General features: G+C 43.5%; 1 protein-coding gene across 4 annotated transcripts in view; it reads left to right on the forward strand.

Annotated features, from left to right (window-relative positions):
- SSUH2 (ssu-2 homolog) overlaps positions 1-8,252 on the forward strand; it is a 33,424-nt gene extending 25,172 nt beyond the window's left edge. For 3 of the 4 annotated variants that reach the window (XM_044452119.1, XM_044452115.1, XM_044452118.1), the window contains 3 exons: positions 1,934-2,039; positions 3,015-3,122; positions 7,729-8,252. In XM_044452119.1, coding sequence (XP_044308054.1) covers positions 1,934-2,039; positions 3,015-3,122; positions 7,729-7,875 — 361 coding nt within the window. In that variant the 3' untranslated portion in view covers positions 7,876-8,252. Of the gene's footprint in view, positions 1-1,933; positions 2,040-3,014; positions 3,215-7,728 lie in introns of those variants that run through there. The other variant, XM_044452117.1, reaches the window with a different exon arrangement.
- Positions 8,253-16,812: the final 8,560 nt, after the last annotated feature.

A 16,812-nucleotide genomic window follows, 5' to 3' on the forward strand; every position in this document is an offset into this window, starting at 1 on the left:
GGCTTACAACACAATAAAATACATTGAAATACAATAGAACATAATAAATTACCACTAAATACAAAAATACAAAAAATACACTGAGATACAAACATAATAATATAAAATTAAAATTAACAGCATAAAATAAGTAAAGAATATAGGAGGAGAAAAGAGAAGGAAGAAGAAGTTGCCCTGGCCAGATCATATATTTTAACAATTAAAATGATGTTTAAATAAAAAGGTCTTTATATGTCATGTCCTTAGTTGTAATAAATATAATGGTTTATGAAGAGAACCATTAACTTTATTTAAATGAATTTAGCTCTTGACTTTTTAGTTTCATTGTAGCCTGATAGCTATGAACCCTACCTGGAGGATTATTCCAATAGAAGCTTCTTGCTATTTCCAGAAGCAAATAGCTGGTAGCTTAAGAGTTCTGACCCTGAACTATCTTCCTTTCTCTTTCTTCTCAAGCTACATTAGTGTTTTTTTTTTTTTGGGGGGGGGGTGCATTCTGTCCTCCTGTGGCAATTGAAGTTAGTTGCCCTCCTTCTTCCTTGCTGTATGATTTCTGCCCACTCCTTGTCCACTTTGAAATGAGCAATCCTTTCCTTTCACTCAAATTGCTCATTTGATGTATAGCAGAAGCCACTGCTTTGTACTTCCACACCTGAACAGTCACAGCATATGGTTGCTGTTGCTAAATAACTGTAGAAGTTATTGTCACGTACAGGTGTGAAACAGGAAAATATTAATGGAAATCAGACATGATTCAAAGAAATGCCATGAAGGGGTTGTTGAACTACCCCTTCAGCATTTTTTGTAGCTTCTTTTTTCCATAGTTGTTGATCAGTCGCAAAGTCGTGCCTGACTCTTCGTGACCCCATGGACAACATTCCTCCACACTCTCCTGTCCTCCACCATCCCCCAGAATATACCCAATCCCACACCCACCTCCCCAGAGACCCCATCCAGCCACCTCATCCTCTGCCATCCCCTTCTCCTTTTGCCTTCAGTCATTCCCAGCATCAGGGTCTTTTCCAATGAGTCCTTTTTCTCATTGGGTGGCCAAAGTATTGGAGCTTCAGCTTTAGTACCTGACCTTCTAAACAAGATTCAGGGTTGATTTCCTTTAGGATTGACTGATTTGATCTCTTTGCAGTCCAAGGGATTCTTGGGAGTCTTCTCCAACACCACAATTCAAATTTTGCATTACCTGTTTGAAATATAGGGAAACTTTCCCTTAGCGATGGTCAATATATGTATATAGCAAGATGAAAACAAACACACACCTTACTACAAACATACAAACTTTATTAAATCGATTCTAATAGAGAGCCAGTATGGTGTGCTGGTTAGAGTGTCGGAATGAAGACCTGGATCCCACTCAGCCATGAAGCTCAGTGGGTGACTTTGGACCAGCCACTGACTCTCAGCCTAACCTACCTCACAGGGCTGTTGTGAGGAGGAGGATCTGATATGTCAGTTTGGTTTTCTTGTGAGAAGAAAAAAGGCAGGAGATAAATGTAATAATTAATAATAAAATGAATAGATAATACAGTGACACAAAAGTTGAAATCATTTTACAAATGTGCTATTGGGCATATTGCTTAAAATAGATACATATAATAACTGGTACCCCAGCAGTTTTAGGCTGCAATTTTAAAAACTGGTGTGCCCTACAGGTGATCAAGGGCTTTCAGTGCTAACATAGCTTTGCTATTTCTGTCCCACCCCACCATTTCAGGTCTGTTTTGAGTAGCCAGGCCCCTCCACAGCAGCCATTATGCAACTAGCCACATCTGCCGTGGCAGCCATTTTGTGGTGGTGCCCCCTGGAGTTCCCAACTGTACCCATGGGTCTAAAAAGGCTGCAGAACCCCATCCTAGAGAATATTGCATCCTCAGCCACATTTGGATGAATAGTCTGATGTAGTACACTTGCTTTGCAGGAAAAACAATGTATATGAATTCATTTCCGAGCATCAGTTAAACTTTCCAAGAGAACAGCTCAATAAAGCTGTAGGAGAGAACATATTTAAAGATGAGAACGCTTTGGTAAGTATAATGCAGCACCTCAGGGCAGGACTTGCTTCCTCTGTGTGATGCCTCCAAGCCCAGCTGAACTGCTTAACACCGTAATTCATTTATCTTGCACAGCTTCTTAGTTTCATGCTGTTTTAATAGAAATGTACTCAGACACCCCCTCTGATGTCAGGCCTCCTACATAGATTGCAGCCATGGATTGCTCACCAGCTACTAGAGGTAGCATTTACTGTTGCAGCAAGGTACAAATAGGCACTAAGTATTTGCTCAGCGTATTTGCTCCCTGTAGATAATATTAATGCAATACCTCTAGCCTGACTCTTGCCAACGTTCTGGTGATGCCATATTTCACTTGTATGTTTCTGTTCCTCTTGCTAGTAGAGAGAGATCTGAAAATATAATGGCAATATTCTATACAGAAGTCTCAGTCTTCAGAAAAACAAAGATCTGCTTCTATACACTCATCGGTTATGATTTTGATGTCTCAGTTTTGAGAGGAGCTGCTGATGATTCAATGCTTTCCTTATTGGTAGCAACGTTTCCAGAATTACAAACTAAATGCTCTAAGAGAAGTCGTTTCATATCTGCCATGCTCATATAATTTCTATTCAGCTTATGTAAATTACACAGAACTGGAACATGCAGCTTCACTTTGGCTCTTCAGTTCCTGATGTGCTGCACCTCTAGCTTTTGATGCTGAACAAATCCCCTTGAACTGATAAAAGTGATGGACAGGCTTCAGCGGCAGAAGGGACTCTATTAACAGCCTGCTTGTTCCAAGCTGACCTTGCTGGACCGTGGCTTATGCATGGCGCACACTCTTCCTGAGGCAGATTAAGGAACGCTACCATTGCTTTATCGGATGTGCCGAGTGTGTTTGAGCAGGGCTGGATGGTAGGGCTTGATCTGTTGGGAGAGGGAAGACAGTGAGTGGAAGTGACTCTGTGGAAGAGAACGGATTGCCTTTAAAGCTCTTCTTAATTTCAGGTGTATCCCCTTCTTGACTTCCCTTGTCCAGAGATCTCCCTGGCATCGCAAAGAGCTATTGCAGAGCATAATGCCACATTCAGAAGCACATCGCGCATACTACAGCAGGTTTACTCATTTTGCATTTGTTTATTTTCTTTATGTAAAGCTTTTAATCCCACTAGGAGTTCTGAGACCATAACTAATTATTAGAGAACTCGATCTATTGAAATAAGTTATAGTTGATCCATCATCTGTCTTTTACACGTTTGACTGAGTTTTATTTATCAATACTTTTGTGCAGCAGAAAAATCTATCTACATAGCTTTGAGAAAAGGTTTAGTGGAGCCCTGGGAGTAAGGTGTTGGGGAGTAACCTGGGAGGATGTGGTGGGGGAAAGACAGAGGTCTGAGGAGACTGAAAGTCAAACAAGATGTGATTTCGGATCTGTGATCCTGGTTCTCCCTATGAACAGTTGTTTTACTTGAAAGCTGGTTATTCAATCAGGGAAGCAACACTGTGTTAGGGAGAGATCTTTTCTCTGCATTATTTTTTATTAGAAATATCACTTTCCTCAAGCTGCTATCTGTGAAACACAGAAGACAGGCAAAGACTTCTTTAAAAATGACTCTCAGTGGGCTCTTGCTGAATAACCAACTCCAGCTGTAGCTGACAAATCTATCAATTAATCTGATTGAAGACTGCAGAAACAGGTAGCAGAGCACAAAAAGTTAGGACTAGAATAACACAGGAACATAAGGACTTAAGAGCCATGCTGAATTAGACCAAGGGTCTATGCAGTACAGCGTTCTGTTCACCCCATGGGAAGCCAGCTTTCCAAGGGATCCCATAAGCAGATCTGAACCCAAGAGCACCGTCAGGCCCAAATTCCCCAGCAATGATATTCACAGCTATACTGCCTAAAATACTGGAGGTAGCATATGGCCCATTGAGACTAGCCACCCAGAGCCCTTTCCTTCATAAATGTGTCCAATCCCCTTTTAAAGCCATCCAACTTGATGGCCATCATTAAATCTCATGGAACTGAATTCCATAGATGTACTTGACCTCTGCCTCCTGTCAATCCACGGAAAGATGCTGGGTCTCCTAACATTATGGGGAAAGGAAGAAAAATGTCTCTCTCTCCATGCTGCTTTAATCCCTTGCAGCTCTTCCCTGAGTAGATAAGTTCAGGTAAAGCTACCTTTTCTGTATCCACTACTGTGAAGGGAGATGAACAAATTCATTCAGCTCCACTGCAATATCTTTGTTTAGTATTCCTTTAACTCCATTATTATCATCAGTCCAATGGCCTCTCTAGCTGGCTTGTTGCTTCGGATATGTTTTAAGAATCCTTTGTTGTTAACATGGTTGGAAGCTGCCCCGAGGCTTATGCGAATGGGACGGCGTACAAAAATTCCAAATAAATAAATAAAAATAAAATAAACATTGTTAGCAATATGCTCTTAAAAACACCCTGCATCTTGGAGAGGGCAAAAAAGTGTGTGCCTGGAGGTGGGTAGGGGAGCAGGCCGGGGCTGAGGGCTGGTACCAGTTACTGTTGGCAGCCCTGCTGCCTTTCCCTGGCACTTTATCTAGATGTCCAAAACTGGCATTCCTGATGAAATACATGTGAGGCATGGCACTGGCAGGTGGCACACTCTGTTCCCTTCACAGGAAACTTGCAAGCCCCCAAGTCCACGTTACCTTACAATTCTCTTTAGACTACACCTTTCATGCTGAGGCTTCTCCGGCTTGTACAACACATTTGGGGGCAGGAGATGAAAATCTGAGCTTTGAAAGTTTCAATCCTAGACCAACGTTGTTGAGGAAAACGTTCAACTGAAGTCTGTGGCATCTGTTCCTGAAATGCTGTGGAAACCCACCATGGATTCAGATGAGTGTGGACTTTTGGCCATCTGACTTCCAGGTTCTGCAGTGCACCTCTTTCCACAAGTCATGCAGAACCGTCAGCCTTTTTCACTTTTTCAGAAGGATTTGCATGAATGCGCCCTTGTGCTAACACACACTCATGCAAGCAGAACAAGATTCTCATACAGATCTTTAGTTGCATCCACGAGCAGCTAATGGATCCAAGGTCCCTGACAATCTATGATACACGGATAGAAGGGATTTGACCAAATCTGTAGCTCCAACATTCTGAGTAAGGCTTTGTGGATTCTTGATCCACTTGTTTCACTCTGTCATCCAAAGGCTAAGAAGAAAAGGTACTGATTGCAACCTGCATGCTTACCTTGCCTGCAAATGCGTCCTGCATTTGCTGTAGGAACCCATTAAAAGAAGACATGCAACTAGTGCGTGCCGATATAGTAACTGACAATCACAATATAGAATTATGGCACGCTGAGTCTTTTTGCTTTTGCAGCTTTCTTTGTTTGTTTGTTTGTACATTGTGCCCAAAGGTAATGTTTATTGCAGGGAAATGCAGTGAAACAGAGTTTTCAGGTGTACATTCATTCTGTGGTTAATACAGGGGATCTGCTCACATCAAAGATGGCATAAATAAAAGCAAAGAGCTTTAAAACAGCCTCTGACACCAACCTCTTCAAGTCAGCGGTATTCTGCCTCTTCAACACATTGCATTTCGTGTGTGTGTGTGTGTGTGGTGGGGTTCAATGTAATATTTTTAAAACAGAAAATCAAACCAGAGGGAATGCTGGCTGCTAATCACCCCATCCATCTCCCCACTGCAGACCTCTGTCACTGGATTTGATCAGATGCCACCAATTTGGCTTGTCTCCTAAATGCCACCCAGGCAGTTCTCTCAGTGTACCCAACTCTAAGCCTGTCCACACTCGCCAAAGTCTTTCTTTCAGAGACTAATACAGCCATTGTAATCAGTCCATGCCCTTATTAAGAATACTACAAGGCTGTAACAAAATGCCAACATGGCTTGTTTCCTTGGCTTGGTCCCTCCAACCGAGACACAGGCTTGTGGAGGCTGCAGTCCTGTAAGCACGCTTCCTTGGAAGCAAGTCTCCTTGCTTCGGAGTAGCCACGTGCAGGGTCATGCTCTGAAGACGCCTGCACTGTAGCACTTTCCCAGGTGGACACAGAAAGCTGCCACACAGTAAGACAGACCAGCACTGGTCCCCCTAGCTGAACCTACTCCGTCTAGTACTCTGTCAGTTGTGAATAGGTAGCCCAGTCCAGTGCAGTGAGTTCACCCCAGGGAAGGAAATGCCCTCCCCTCAAAATTGGTAAAGGGTCCTGCAATGGGGCGCCTGCCATTCCAGAATTGTTTGGGGTTGGAGGCAGCAGCAGGGAAGAGTCACATGGTGGGCTCATTGCACCTGGTGCCATCATGCCCACATCCATACAGCCTCCCGCCTGGTGCTCCTCCCTGAGCTGAGTGAGACGATGCTGCCGTGGGGATGCGCAAGGGAGCTTTTGCACACACTGCAACACACGCTCCCACACACAAGAATCCCGGCAACAAAACCTGTGTTCGTGGGGGCGGGGCGGGGCGGGGCTGGACCCAACTCCTTGTTTTGTTGTCATGAAAACACTCTCGCAGGGGTCAGGGGCATGGCCATCCAAGGGCACTGGCAGTCATCCTTAGCTGCTGGCTAGCGACTGAGGAAAGCCAAGCTGAGAGCAACATTGACGCTGTTCCGATGAGATCCGTGCAGGCCTGCACGGCTGCTCTGAGGCTCAGCCACTTCCAGGTGTATCAGTCGGGTAGCTCTCCCACTGTCCTTTCAGGCTAGACCTTTGCATCTCTCGTCCTGAGGCAAAGCAGAGGAAAAGCAACTTTATATTCCTTCTGATCATGCTATTTCAGACATGGGAATTAAATGGTTTTATGCCAATGCGCGCGCGCGCGCACAAACACACACACACACACACACACACACACACACACACACACACACACTGTGCTCTCTCTCTCTGGATGTGTTCACACAACATGATAAGCAATCCTGAGTACTTAGCGTGGTTCACGGTTTTTTACCATGACCTGCCTGACAGACAATCAGTCAAGTGTTCTCTAGTTTATTATGGTTTCCACCCTCTCCCCTCAGTTCTCCCACTGTTGGCATGTATTCAATCAGCCATTGTGCCCAAAGTTCAGCTCCAAGGTGCATCATGCCCTATGTCGCCTGTGTTTTCCTCATTGGTCCACAATCTATTCATGTATGAATTTTTTGTATTTTATATGCAATTTTAATGATCGTAAGCCGCCCTGAGGCTCATGCAATGGGGCGGCATATAAGTTGTTTAAATAAACAAATAAAAATAAATAGAGGCTGGATGGCTGGAATGGCTCCCGCAGTTGCCACTCTTTCTAGAGGACTCTGTGGTAGGTGCAGACCAGGACCACGGAAACTATGATTCCCGGATTCAGGTAACATTGCAAGGTGCAGTGCTACAAAGAAAATACAGAAAAATCTATTGTTTCTTATTGTGCTTTCTAAAGGTCAAACTTAGCATGGAGAATTAACACAACTGAGTTCACACAACACAACTGATCAACAGTGCTACAAAACTAACATGGCTTGTGTTGTCAGAACCCAGCCTCTCTCTATGCATATATCCTTAATTGCTTGCACTGTATGCACAAAGGAGTGGGAAAAACACGACATATTTGTGCTTTGGCAACAAGGAGACTGGTTTTGCTCAAATACCATGGTTCTTTTCTATGGGAAAATAAGTGCACTGCAAAGAAGCCATAATATATGATATTTCATATTGTTTTGTTTCCCCCCCTCAGCGACAGACCATTGAGCTCATTCCTGTCACTGAAGTACACTACCAGTACTCAGAGAAGACATACCTTTATTACATCTACGGCATAGAGAACAAGGTCCATGCCCTCGATTACCCTGAAAGGTACTGCTGCGGCTGCACCATCATCTGACATCGGAATGCTTTGCCCGCAGGACCTCATGAGCTATTGCTCTGGCTGAATTGTCCACACAGGAGAGCAGCTGATTTGCCTTTAGCACCGGGAAGAACAAAGTGTAACCTTTTGTTGTCTTGTCTGTCCAGAGTAGGCACCAGACAACACATTAGTGGCAACCTCCCACATAACCTTATTCTGGCTACAGTTTCTGCTATTATTAGTACTGGACTTCTTTAGATTTAAGCAGCTATAAAGCACTGTCTAGAAAGAATGACTTTAAGGGGAGAAGAAGTGAAGGAAACAGGAAAAATTGCAGAAAGTCCTGGAGCAACGTCCATGGAAAATACTTCAATGGAATGCAATGGAATGATATTTATTTAAAATGTAGTTTGTTTGAAATCATTGCAAGGTAGGGATGGATGAATCTGGCAGTTTTGGCTTCTTCTGGTTTCAGATTTTTCCAATTTTAAGTTTGGTTTGGCTTAAACTTTCAGAATTTCTGGTCTCACGTTTGGTTCATTTCCAACTTAGTTTTCTTTCTTAAAGCTTGCATGTACATTCATATGCCTTTTTGTGCACTATTTCCTTGATATGTGCAGGTTTTCTATGCATTTTTACTTAATAGGTTTTTAAACCAGAACACAATGCTTATTTGAACGTTACTTTCTTGACTCTCTGCATTTTTGTATACTTTTTTATCTGGAGAATTCCATTACAAACATTAGAAAAGTGTTGACTGTTCAAGTATAACTGAGTTTCAGTTCACGGACTAGTCCAAAAATGTAAAATTAGGGAAGCCATTTCTCCCATTCCCTAGAGGAAGGTTATTCAGGCTTGCGCAGAGCCTCTTTAAATATATAATATAAATATAAATATATAAACAAAATCATAGGATGCTCTTTGAAGATGTACACATATACTATTGTGCTGAACTGTATGCTGGACTTTAAAATGGTTCATGGTAGTGGTGTGTATGATGTTGGGTACAAGATATTTTATATGAAAATAATAATTATACATAGCAACTGTTTCTTTGTCTTTGATTTCCTTTTTCTATAGGGCAGGGCTAGGTATCCTTTTTGGGCCATGAGCAGATTTGGCAATTTGAGAAACTGTTCCAGGCAGCACCAAAAATGGTTCGTAGGAAGGGCAGGATAAAGCCATGCAGCAAGCCCAAAAGACCGAAAACAAGGCAACAGTAGGAAGTGAACTTTAAAAGTCCCTTTGAGCCTACAGGTTTCAGTGTCAACAAATACCTATTTCACAGCAAAGCCAGCTGCTGGGAGGAAAAAGTGTTAATTAAAATAAGGAAGGGAAAGGGCACTTTAAGAGGTGCTGAGAAAGGGGCCCGGGACACCAGACTGCTTACTTATTCTGCTTTGGAATGAGCGCAGGAGACAGAAGCGGGTCATCATGAGATCTGCGTGCATATAGAGTCCAAATGGTTCTATGGGAACGGGAAGTGGGCAAATTTCATACTAGCATGTTCTAGTGGGTTGCCGTGTGGCCAGATGACTCTAGGAAACCCATGTTCAGGTCCTGTTTCCATGTGCAAACATATTTATTCACAAAACAGTTTCTCCTTAGGAAACATATAATCACGTGAGCCATTTCTTCAGAACAGGTGCGATCACTGAAACTAACTTCTTCCATGTCTCTTCCCCATGTTTTGACTAGTCATGTTCTGTATCACAAAACTACCATAAAACTTTCATATTTGTAATTTTTATTTATTTATTTATTCAATTTATATCCTGCCTTTTTCCTACAAAGGGCTCAAGGCAGCTTACATCATTCTCCTCCTCCGTCTTATCCCCACAACAACAACCCTGTGAGGTAGGTTGGGCTGAGAGCCTGTGACTGGCCCAAAGTCACCCAGTTGGCTCCATGGCTGAGCGGGGACTAGAACCCAGATCGTCTGAGTCCCAGTCCCATGCTCTTAACCTCTATACCACACTGGAAACTGCCTTATCTTGCTTGCCAGTGTTATTTCAAGCCCCTCCATTTATGAGATATCTATATCTATAATTATTAATATAGGGTTATATAAATTATATAGGAAAATAAATGATGGGGATGTTTAGTGCTTTGCATCTTGCATTTGCTTCTGTTGAATATATATACAACAGAAGCATAAAGCAACTTTAGGAAAAGGCCTGGGGCAGGGAGGAAACCACAAACCACCCATCCCATTGCAGATGAAGTGAACTGGGATGACGCCGTGTGCTGTTGGGGGCTGGAGGGCAGGTGGACAGGATAAGACGGAAATCTTGCCGGGAGAGGAAATGGGCTGGAATCCTGAACTCTCCAAACTGCGAAACTTTGTTGCACTTCTGGGGTGCTTTCCCTGTATTTCTCACTAAGCAACAGACAGTATTTCACGGAAATGCACTTTGGCTTCTTATGCGGCTCATTTGCTGTTAGTATTTCCAAGAAAGAGCCAGGCGCATTCCTTTTAAAGTTTGACCACTAGAGGGAGGCAGTGGCCAAAAAATCCATGCCTTTATGTTTGGTAGGAAAAACACCAGTGACAGCGCTGGCTTTGCAGAAGGTCTGTTTGCCAGCATATATATTTGCCAGCATATATATCCGGAGTGTTCACTGGCTTACATTATGTTGGAAGTCAAGCAACTGCACATATAACCTATTTATGCCATTCTTTCTCATGCATTTGTCCTGGTGGTTGGGATGTCCACAACATGCGGAAACACTTTCAAGAATCCATGAGGATTATGGCATATACCATGTTGCAAAGCCACATTTGATTTTAAATTAAGTGGAGCTTTTCAGGAAGACTTCAATCCTGGACTGATACACGCAGAGTTCCCTTGGTGTTTCCATTTCTAAAACCAGGGGATGAGTTTTTGAAAAGGATCCCTCTCACGTGAAAAGCTGTGCAAAGGAAAATTGCTCAGATGGACTGGGTGAACTTTGCAATAGCTTCCAACACTTCACAGATGGGAAGAGACTCCAGCTTGTCAGCCTCTTATTCTCATATCTCCTACCGACAGTGGTTTTCGACCTTTCCACAGCTGAGAACTGGCAAAAACAGGAAAAGCACCTTGGGGACTGTTGAGGCAGAAGCAAAAAGCACCATACACATAGCACAGTACTCTATGGATAAGTTTCCAAACACAATACAAAAGAAAAAAAAAGAAGAAAAAGAAGGAAAAAAAATCTCCCAAACAGCCAGAAACTGAGCAACAAAAATGCCAACAAAGAACAAAATACCAAAACGGGTGCAGTGTGGCTTTCAGCCGGCTCCCATTAAGCTGTCTCTCCCCTGCCTGCCCCCGCTCCCCCCAGCGGCACTGGCGCACTCCCTACAAGCCGGGCCTACCAAGGAAGAGGAGGTGCAGCACAGCCAGCCTCCATGTTGGTCCCTGGCACGCGGGATGCAGCTGTCCCGTGGACCAGCAGAAAATCTCCTGCAAAGTAGTGCCCGCCTGCAGCCTGTTGGTCTAAAGCCGCTGCTCTGCATCATCCTTCTTCCACTCATGCAGCACGGCGAAGGCCCGACTTTGCCTGCCGCCTTCCCTTGGAAAGGGCCATTTTGTCCTCTTGGAGGGAGGCCTAGTTGGCTCCTGAAGAGGCATCCAGAGAGGTTCTCTCTGCACCAGGTGGGAAGGGGCTGCGGTGGAGGCTTGGCCTCTGAAGTCTCCCCTGGAGTGATGGTTAATCTGACGGCCCCAGGCAGCAACAGGAAGCCACTGGATTGCACCCGAACTTGCTTTTGCACCTTAACTTGCTCTTTTCAATCCAACCACATTTGAGCTTAGTATCTTTCATAGGACATCTGAATCTCACTAATTAATCTTTATCAGATGCCAGCATACCATGGTCTTAATCAAAGCTTACTCAGAAGAACACTTACTACCAAATAATTGTTCGTAAGATTGCAGCCTTAGTCACTAGGGGCATTGAAAGCCCCTAGTTGCCAGAACATTGCAAGACTCCAAGCACAAAGTGTACGTCTGTTTTCCTAAAAGGAATAGGATTAAAACCTGGCTTCACAGTTTAACTATATTTTGATGCAGGGAATCTAAAACCATGGTTGCTTTGGCAGATAACAATGGCTTTGGAGTACATTGATTTTCAGAGACAGCATCTGATGGCTATTATTATTTAGCAAACCAGAACATTACACAGCCACTTTAAAGAGCCTTTGTAGCAAGGGAGAAGAATAAATCGACCCAAAGCACACACTTGACTAGTTCAGGGTTTTCCCTAGTCATCCGTATGAGGGGTGGGCAAATGCACAGCTGAGGGCTCCAGCAGGCCCTGCTGCAGCCTTTAATGGAGCAGCAGAGGCCGTTGCAAAATGGGACTGTGCTGTTTTAGTGGGGGAACAAGGCCCCTGGGCAGCGCAGGCCTTGCTTCGAAGCAGAACTGTGTTCCCACGAGGGCAATACACTCTGGAATTCTCTTGGAAGCTCCCGCACATCTTGCACCCAGCTAAATCCACATAAGTTTTGCTGCCAACACTGCAACTCTGTAAAACCGGAATAGTCAATGATTCTAGATGTGTTTGAATTGTGAAGAAGATGCATTGTGATATAGTTGATATTTAAAGAAAGCCCTATGGTTATAAGTGCAAGGCAGGCGTAGCTGGATTGAAAATCAACACTAAGTTTTGTATCTTTCAATCCATGTTTCAGCAGAACTAAGAATCACTGGATTATTTACTCTGGTGTAAATATCCATGGTCCTAATTTAAATCAAGATTATGGGGCTCTGGGAGGGGTAATTTAAGATTCTGCTCCTATTTTAATCCCAAAATTTCCCCAGTCACCATGGGAGATGTTTAAAATAAAGAAGCTCTCCAGTGATGCCAATATTATATTTTTCTTTTTCACTCCTCCATGCTGAGATGTGCATGGAATTTAGGAATGGAAATAGGCGGGCCCAAGTTTGCACACCTCCCTCCTGGAGCATCAGGTTCCAATCTGAGCTGAGGCTGTGTGCTCCCACTTTAAGCTAAAGCAAATCACTTGGCATTTAGATTGGCCCCCAGAAGCTATACAGGAAGGGAGAAGAACATGCAGCAGGTAGAGAAGCGTCTCCTGCAATGGCTTCTAGCAGGGATGCTGCAACGTTCAGGCAGTGACCCCTAGTGGGGGAACTGTGCTGCTGCACTCACACCGGAATCCTCCCATTTTCTTCCGAAAAACCCTGGAGTGTGCAGTAGTAAATATCCCAAAGATTTGCAGGCCTCTGAAACAGGTCAGAAGGCAACAAACCTTCACTGGAAATGGAAGGCGCAGCCCAACACATCAGCCTGGGGGAGGTAGATGTAAAAGGAAGTGATTGTTATGGCTACGGTTCTGCTCTTTTGGATGGTTTCTGCTGCTCTTGTGCCACTGCTGCTGAATGGGCTCCAAACCTAATGGGGTTCCTGACAAAAGGAAAGTGTGCCCAGTCAGGGGCATGTGTAGGGAACGACCTGACCCCCTCTGAGCCTGGGGCTCGGGACTCGTGCAGCAGCTCTACCCAGTCATTCGTCCACCAGTGGCCCGAATCGTTTTCCCTGTAGAGACCTGTGATTAACCTGGGTTTGCCTTCTGAGGGATAAGGCAGCTTCAGATGACTCATCAAAAAAGAGGAATTGCATCCTCGAAAAAGGACAGGAAAAGGATTTGTAGACATTTTGCACATGCTAATCATATATCTATACAAATTTAAGATACTTATAATATGAATAGACATTCAAGAAATCACTCCACGGTGTAGAAGATCCTGAGTCAGTGTCCAGACTACATGCTTGCTTGGGTGCTGATGGGTGGTAGTTGTTACAGTTGTTTATCCTTAAACCAGAATTGGACAGGAGAGGCCATCAAATAGAGGATGCCTTCAAACTGAGGACTCCCCTCTCTAAAAGAGGACACAAGGCCTCTCTAGATTCAGAGGCCTTATCCTGGTAGGGAGTTTATGTCTAAAGAGGGCTCTAGGACAATTAGGAGAGCTCAAGGGGTGTAGACTTGGCATTCCAGTCATGGGCTATCGCAACTGCCCACCCATAAGTAGTACTTAGGTCCTCAAGTGGGTGGTAGGTATTTCTTATCCCAAGAAATAGCAGCTTCCAATGAAGGTAAATTCTTACTACCCACATGCCGAGACCCTGATAATTATTCCAGCTCCATGAGAGGCTGCTCTTTGCATTTATTAAAACTTCACCTTGCATGTTCTATGCAAAGAAGCATTTGCTAGCACTGCAGCCAGTAACATGCCTTGCTAGGCTTCCTAGTCTTCTACAACTTGGGAGAAATCAAGCAAATGCGGTACCATGTGAAAAGGATGAAGAGCGTGACGTGCAGAGATGGCTGTGAGGCTGTGGAAAAAAGATTACAACTTAGAACCAGCTAAGTTCTCTCCTGGTGCTGTCCACACGTGTTAGACTACAGGTCCCATCATTCCCATCCAGCATGGCCTCTTTTCCAGAATCAGGAGGGGCCACTACAATTCACCCAGAAACTCCAAAAGAGGGGCAATATTTAGATAGACTATATGCAAAGACAACAAATGCATCTTGAATACCTGATCAAGTCAGTTCTAATACCAATTTCAGGAATACTGTTTAACTGTTCCAATTAAGAATCTTAGCTCCACCTCCTATTACCCAATTTTGCATGCCAGACTGCTTCTTTTTCCAAGCATGTCTCCTTCACTATTAAATCTTTTTTAAAACACTCCTTTAAACATGTAAAATGTGATTTCCTTCAGTAAACAATGATAAATTCATTGCCACAGCTGCACTTCTAGTGCATGTGGTCCTCTGTCACCTCCAGTGAAAGTACATTTATCAGTAGAAGACAGGAAGTCAATAATTTTTTCTTAGGGCATTTCGACTGCCTTGCTGATGGACACTCGTTCCAGCCTCTCTTGTAGATCACAGGCAGAAAAATAACGTTAAGATCTAAGAAAATTCTTTTTGGAGGTGGAGAAAGGATCCAAAGTTTCATTTTTGTTTTACATCTGATTTCCCCGGGGACTGTAGGAATTAATAATTTGGAGACCTCAAGGTTTTGCATGTGTGTGCACGTGTGTGCCATATAGTGTATGTGTGTACGCACACACTCATGCACACACACACACACACACACACTCAAGCTTGTACATTTCCTCTTGTGTTAATACAGAACAGGCTGAATAATAGTAATTTTCTAGCAGACATGTGAAAGAATATAGTAAAAGCAACAACACTGCGAATGAAATGAGTTGCATGAAGACAAATGGGGTGTGAGAAGGGAATTTTTTCCCTCATCCACATTTTGTATTTTGCCTCCAGCTTTATTAATTGGAGAAAATGAACAAAAATCATAGCTACTCTACCTACATGCATAATGACTGTGAAAGAACAACAAAGCACCCGAATGCCAACTTGTGTGATTAATGCAAAACTGCTAATGTTGCTGTTACACAAACCGATTTTGACACAACTGCACCCTTACTAAGCAACATCCTACCTCCAGTTGGGTAGAAATGGACCCAGAACTAAGCTAAGAACAATTCCGCATCTTCTGCTGTGACAAAATGCAGACCAAAGTACAGCAGCACAAAACAACTCCAGTATATTGATTTAGCAAAGAACGAGCTCAGAGATTCTTCCCATACTGACCTCCAGACATAGCTCATTTTTGTGGAGAAAATTTCCCTGAGTTGGACTCTTCTTTTCTTTTCCAGAACTTGGTGGGTTCCCTCCCACTCTCAACTGTCCAGTAGTAAATACATTTAAGGATTTTTACATTTACAGTGTGGTTTACCCTGTCTGAAGACTGCCCTCAGTAATCTCGATTTCAAATCCCATTTTAGGACAGAACTTCTGCCTAAATTATTGCCATATTTGGCTTTTTGCTTTCAGAGATGTACATTTTCTTCCTTATGAAACAAAACATGGTTACATCATCCACAAAGCAGTTGATTCAGGAAAAAAACAACGGCACCGCATGACACATTGTTAGACAGAAACTGTACAGTAAACATCCTATTCATCGGAGCTGATAGACCTGCCTTGCACTATTTCTTATCAGATTTCCAACAAAACCCCCAAAACTACTGACAAAACATATTGTTTCTTTTACTTTTGCATACCACAAGGAATACGGAAGTTTTGAGGAGGAAATCTCTAGCATGGAGCAGCAGATTGAGAGTATCAAAAGTCTGTTCCTATACAAGCCAGAGTGTAGAATGAGTTGAGGAGACACCTTCTACTTTCAACCTTAGGCCAGGTCTGAAATGTGTCACAAGATCTGGCAACCATTTTCATCCAATGCGGCCATTTAAGTTTTGGTGTGGACCACACACCAACTGTATTTGTGTAAGAGAGCTGTTCTTGTTCCAAATTATAAACATGGTGGCTTCCTAGAAGCAAAGCAATAATACAACCTCCCCAGAACACATAACATTTCCAACATACGTATATACAAACCTACACAACCCAGAGGCTGTTAGACTTCTGGGCAAAGCCAGAGTCTATTCTCTCTTGCATTTCCAGGGAAACTGGGACTTGGAGTGGAGTGTTTTTGTTGGAAGGGAGGAAACAAGCTCCTTCTCTAGGGATGGAGGTGGCCAAGGCTGCTCTCCTTTTGCTAGGAACTACTTCCTCAAAGCAGAAAGTTCAGTTTCCCATTGGTGGTCATGGGTCCCCAATGTTGCACTAAACCATGCCAGGACACCCCCTTTTTCTAACCCTAACCCTACCCTGGTGCACACCCCTAACCCTAATATAGGGGTATATTTCCATGGATAATAATGCAATTTTGAAAAAGCCTTCTCTGATTACTTTTTCTGTGCATCTCATCATGTCTGCCCATTCTGAACACATTCCAAGCATCCAAACCATGCCAGGACACCTCCTTTTTCTAACCCTAACCCTACCCTGGTGCACACCCATAACCCTAATATAGGGGTATAGTTCCATGGATAATAATGCGATTTTGAAAAAGCCTTCTCTGA

This window comes from Varanus komodoensis, unplaced genomic scaffold (genome assembly GCF_004798865.1).
Source record: "Varanus komodoensis strain SLA01 unplaced genomic scaffold, ASM479886v1 scaffold6_4, whole genome shotgun sequence".
Taxonomy (NCBI): domain Eukaryota; kingdom Metazoa; phylum Chordata; class Lepidosauria; order Squamata; family Varanidae; genus Varanus; species Varanus komodoensis.